The following is a 6,158-nucleotide window of genomic DNA, read 5'->3' on the forward strand; positions in this document are numbered from 1 at the left end:
AAAGAGGAAAAAAGAATGACGACTGATAATAAAAGTGTAATTCGATTAGGAATGATCTCACTTCTTTTTCTCAAAAGGAGAGCGAATCATTCTATGAAGAATGAAAAAGGTATAAAAAACTGTTCGAAGGATAAATAAAGGAATCAACCTTAAAGTCAAGTTTGATCTGAAACTCAGAGACTATCCAGAAATTTCAAGCGAGATAGTAAGAAGAAAGTGGAAAATCTTGGCTAATCCTCTCGAGTAATTGGGAGCCACTTTAGTCCGAAAGTTCTATGCCAATGCATGGAAAATAACCAAGGATGCAGTTGAAGAATTCAAGAGCTATGTACGGGGAATGAATATTGATTTTGGTTCCAAGAGTGTTAGAAGAGTTCTCCGCATCCCTCCTTAACCTCATAACTTGGGGGATGATTACTATGATTATGGAATAAGGCTGAACGGAGATAAACGGTTGGAAAAAGTCCTCCAAGATATTTGTCTTCCGAACACGCGGTGGACGATGAGTACAAGTGGAGAGCCACTCACACTTAGAAGGACCCAACAGATCCATGTTGTTAAAGGATGGTTGGACTTTTTTCAGCATAACATAATTCCAACATCCAACCATTCTGAAGTAACAATAGAAAGAGCAGTCCTTATCCATTCCATCATGAGGGGAGAAGAGGTAAGAGTAGAGGAACTCATCCCCTACTATATAAGCTTCTTTGCGGAGAATGGGGAAACATGAATGATAAACCATAATTTTATGGTAAATTTTAGGTTGAATTGAGTGGATTTTATCAACTTATCTTGTATGTATTTATTCATTGAAATAGCACGATTTTGTAATTTCTTCCTAAATTGTGCTTAAGAGTAAAACATGCTTTTTAGGCCTTTAAATTATTAATTTTAATTCACTTTAATTCTATTCGATGCCTTGGTTTGTTTATTAATTTATTTAGGTTTAGAAGGCAAAGATTGGATTGAAGAAGTGAAGAAAAAGAATGTAAAGTGAAGAATTCATGAAGAAATGAAGTTTGGAGCATTTTATGGCCATGCGTATGCATGATTGATGGCACAAAATTCACTTACGAAAACACGTGGCTGGCAATTTCAGGGCCTTTTCAAGCCTAATTCTAGCTCAGTTCTGAAGTATTTCAAGCCAAACTCAAGAAGGATCAAGGGAGGAGAAATTAGAATAGTTTTAGGCCATGTTTTAAGTTAGAATTCTATCTCTCTCTTCTCTCTAGAATTTAGGGTTTTAGGTTTAGTTTTCTCCCCATATTTAGGTTTTGATCTTGTTTTAATTTAGTTTTCCTCACTTTTTATTATTCTAGCATCTTAATTCTCTTAGTTTTACTTGTTAATTTCTCTATTTTGTTGCTTTTAGTTTCATGAACTCTTGTTAATTTTGGTTTTTTTTAATGCAATTTGATATCTTATGTTTTCTTGATGCTTGTTTGAGTTATTGTTATTGTTTTCTTGTATTTGGTCTTTTTAGATTTTATTATTATTACAAATTTACCATGTTTTATTTTTATGCCTTCCAAGTGTTTGTGAAAATGCTTCTCTTAGTTTTAGGGTAGATTTTTACACTCTTGGCTTGGAATTGAGTAATTGAGGTGACCTTGAGTCACTAATGTCCAAATTGATTGATAATTTAGATATTTTAATTAAGGGTTAAGTACTGTTTTTGTCCCTAAGGTCTGGGGTGAAAATCAAATTCGTCCCCCGACCTTTTTTTGTTATTAAAATCATCCTCAACGTTACAAAACGTTATAAAATCATCCTTTTGTCCATAAATAACATTTTTTGGACAATTTTGCCCTTCAAAAAAAATTCTCCCCATCCTCACCACTAATCCCCTGCATCATTAGTCATCACCACTACCACACCACTCTTTAATCTGAACCCATTACAACACCACCCCTTCATCCAAACAACACCAACAATGGCAACAACAACTCAAATACCCTTCATCATCATCTTCCTCCCTTAACCTCCTCACTCTACTGTTTAACATTCTTTTGTCACATGGAATTAGACCATCAATAGCAGCACCAGCAGCCGGCAGCGCCCACGGGTGTGGAGAATATTCCGGCAACGTTGAGCCACAGCGGTAGGTTCATCCAATACAGCATATTTGGAAACATATTCGAAGTCACCGCCAAATACATACCCATTGAGCATTGAGTTCCAAAGTACCAAATCTCTAAGAGGCAATTCCTCAAACATCTCATGTGCATCCATCACCAACCCAAATTTCATATAAGTATTAATCAGAGCACTCCCCACAAGCACATCCAACTCGAATCCAAACTTAAACAAAAATCCATGAATCTTCTTAACCTCCAAATCCTCCACACAGGCTCTTATCACACACGAGAATGTGTACTTATCCGGAGTGACACCCAGATGGCGCATTCGCTTGTAAACCAAGAAGCCATCCAAGGAAAGCCCATTCCCAACAAATCCAACAATGACAGCATTGTAGGCGAAGACATTCTTATCAAGATCGGTGGAGTAGTTGAAGACCTTGAAGGCATTGCTCATAAGGGTGCCTTCGAGTACTTTTTTTGTTGTTTTTCTGTTCGTTTTAGGTGGGATAGGTGGGGGTGGGGTGGTTTATTTTATTTTTAATATTTTTTATTTTTGTTTAAGGGTAAAATTGTCCAAAAAATATTATTTCTGAACAAAAGGATGATTTTTTAACGTTTTGTAACGTTGAGGATGATTTTAATAACAAAAAAAGGTTGGGGACGAATTTGATTTTCACCCTAGACCTTAGGGACGAAAATAGTACTTAACCCTTTAATTAATCTTATTTTCATTAACGAGTAAGACCTATGGATTGAGAATGATTAAGCTCGGTTGACTTATCTCATCATTAGAGGTTGACTAATTGGGTTCACTCTTGTAATTATCATGTCGTGGTTAGTGACACGAGAGTCGTTGATGTCCAATATTGATTGATGATTTAGGGTTGTTATTTGTTCTTGTTTCTATTGACGAGTAAGACCTATGGATTAAGATTGACTATGCCTATTTGACTTTCTCCCAATGTTAGGGATGACTAAACGGGATTAACTCTAGGTAATCGCCATGATTGTGGTTAATGACTTAGTTAGGAAGCTTTGATTCTCAATCCTTGCCAGGAGTGTCTTTTAGCATTTATATTCCCTTTAGTTATTAGCTTTACTTTCGTGCAATTTATTTTCTTGTCTGTTTATTTGCAAGCCCCTATTATCATAACCGATAATATGCATACCTCACTGCAATTTTTTTGAGAGACGACCCGAGATCTAATACTCTCAGTTTTTATTGGTTTGCATTTGTGACAAATAAATTAAACTTTGATACGGGTCAATTATTGGTTCGAAACTATACTACTGACGAAGCAATTCTTTTATTGAGAAAATTCTAAACCAATGTTTGGCCCACGTCAAGTTTTTGATGCCGTTGCCGGAAAATTGCAATGTGTGCTAGTTATTAGTTATTGTTCGTATGTTAATATTGTAAATAATTTGCTTTTTATTTGTCTGCTTGTTTGTGTTAGTAGCTAGGATTTTGTTCTCTTTGTTTCTTAATAGTTTTTGTTTTTGTTTTCTCTTGTTACTATGAATTCTCATCTGTTTAGCTAAATCTGGTTACAACTATGTTGTAGGAATTTGATGGATTGCATTATCTCTACAAAAAAAAGGCCTGTTGGCACACTTTTTCCTTGCCACGCTTTTAAAGCGTGGCCAAAAGTAGTCAATGGCTACTGATTTGTGATTTGGCCACGCTTTTTTTTGCCACGCTTTTAGAGGGAAACCGGCACACTTTATGAGGGTGACCACTTATTTGTGATTTGGCCACGCTTTTTTGCCACGCTTTTATAGGAAAATAACTATGTTTTAAAAGCGTGGCTAGTTTGTCTTCCAATGGTCACGCTTCAAAAGCGTGCCCATATCATGTATTTATTTAAGCACCTTACAAAAGCGTACTGATAGAGTCTCTCATCCCCCAAAAAATTTAATTTCCCACCCATTTTTTCCACACATTACTTTTTTCTAAGTTTTAATTTTTAATCCTAGAAGTGACAACATACACTTCACTTTATTTCCAAATTCACTTTAATCCCAAAGAAGCCGTCGCACCCAGTGATGCGTGAGCATCATTCTTATCTTTTCCTAGTGAATTTGCATGTAATTTATTGAGTTTAATCAAGAATTAATTACCTTTTAGTCACTATGGATGTTACTTTGAGTCGTGTGCAATTCTGTTTATTTTAGGTAGCATTTGGCTGGATTTGATGGAGTTTTCGCAGAAAAAGAGAAGAAGGCGAATGATGCTATCAACCCTGACCTCTCAACACTCAAACTTGAATAACTCGAGCTACAGAGGTCCAATAGAAATGATTCCAATGGCGTTGGAAAGCTAACTTCCAGAGCTTTCCAATGATATATAATAGTCCACACTTCTCTCCCACCAATTCGGCCAAGGCTGCGCCTAACATGAGATTTCTCAAGTTAGGCGCAAGACAGCATAAACAACACGCATCAATTAGCGAGATTCCAAGTAAGGCGCATGAATCCTTAAGTTAGGCGCAGCATCCCTCACTTAGCTCTAATCCATGCTGCCATGATCAAGTAAGGCGCATGACTTTTCAAGTAAGGCGCCAATGTTAAGCCTTGCACGCCAATTCTCACCGGCCACTCCAAGTTAGGCGTGTCCCAATTCAAGTTAGGCGCAAGATCTATATGAACCAAGGTGGTCCCAGCGCTCAATCAAAAGAATGCTACGAAGATCTTTATTTAATTTTGATTTAATTTAATTTATTTTAAAAATAGAAAAATATATTATTTTAGTTTTAGAAAATAGATTTTAAATTAATTAGGATTAGATATAAAAGAGAAAAGAAACTTCTCTTCAGGAATTATTCTACCTAATTCCAATTTACAGTTTAAGAGAATCCTAGTTTCCACTCTGAACCATGAGCAACTAAATCTCCACTATTAAAGTTAGGAGCTCTGTCTATTGTATAGATTGATTCTATTGTTTTTCTATTTTAATTCATGTATTGATTCATATAATTCAAGAATTGTTTTCATTCTTTATTTTATGAAATTGGGTGGAACGGAAGTATGACCCTCTTTCTAATTGAGTTTTTGTATAACTTGGAAAAGCTCTTTACTTGAACAACAGCTTGAAAACATATTCTCCTAAATTTCAAATTATCTGCATTTAACGGATACGTGACATATAATCCTCTTATATTTGGGTAATTAGGATTTCTGTGGCATATAACTAGAATTGAACTTCACCCTCTAATTGGAATTAATTGACCAAGGAATTGGCAGTTTTTGAGAGTTAGAGGAGACTAAAAAGGTCTAAGGAATTAGGGTTTAGTCACATATGGTTTGCCATGAATTAAATCTTGCATGATTAAAATAGTTAGTAAGAAAAGTCAATTAGGAAAATAGATAACTCTGAAGCCTTAACTGTTTCTCCATATATTATTCTCAACTTATTTACTGCCTGCCTTCTGATATTCTGAATCTACTGTTTAATGCTTTTGAACTTCCAAACACCATTTTCTGTTTGTCTGACTAAGCCAATCACTCAATCATTGTTGCTTGATCCATCAATCCTCGTGGGATCGACTCTCACTCACCTGAGGTATTACTTGGTACGACTCGGTGCACTTGCCGGTTAGTTTGTGGACTCTAAATTCCGCACCACCCAACAGTAGGTCGCCTTCGTGTTCATCACTGCCGGTGATCGTCACACCCAGCTCGCCTTCATGTTCATCCTAGCCCTTCATCTAACCCTCGCACCTAGCCCTCTCTCTGTCGCACCCTTGTTGTTTCTCAACCATCTCTCACACCTAACCCTCGGCTCGCATTCTTGTTCATCACTGTTGATGACTGTCGCACCCAGCTCACTTTCATGTTCATCACAGCCCTCCATCTAACCCTTGCACTTAACCCTTTCTTTGTCGCACCTTCAACCATCTCTCGCACCCAACCCTCGCACCATCAACGCAAGTTATATAGTTGGATTCGGAACCCTCCATCGGCGCTGCTTCGTCCACGCACCCAGGCATCAGCATGCCCTCCTCCTCCCTCAGTGGTCTCTCTCTCGCAAACCCTAAAACGCTGCCTCAATCGTTGCTGCCTGTCCCTCAATTGGCA

At 37.2% G+C, this 6,158-nt stretch overlaps 1 protein-coding gene across 1 annotated transcript; it reads right to left on the bottom strand.

Moving 5' to 3' along the window:
- On the bottom strand, window positions 2,023–2,535 carry LOC110269482 (pentatricopeptide repeat-containing protein At3g14730-like). The gene has a single exon (XM_021117346.1). It carries the CDS (start codon window positions 2,533–2,535, stop codon window positions 2,023–2,025), a length of 513 nt encoding a protein of 170 aa, XP_020973005.1.

This window comes from Arachis ipaensis, chromosome B03 (genome assembly GCF_000816755.2).
Source record: "Arachis ipaensis cultivar K30076 chromosome B03, Araip1.1, whole genome shotgun sequence".
Classification (NCBI taxonomy): domain Eukaryota; kingdom Viridiplantae; phylum Streptophyta; class Magnoliopsida; order Fabales; family Fabaceae; genus Arachis; species Arachis ipaensis.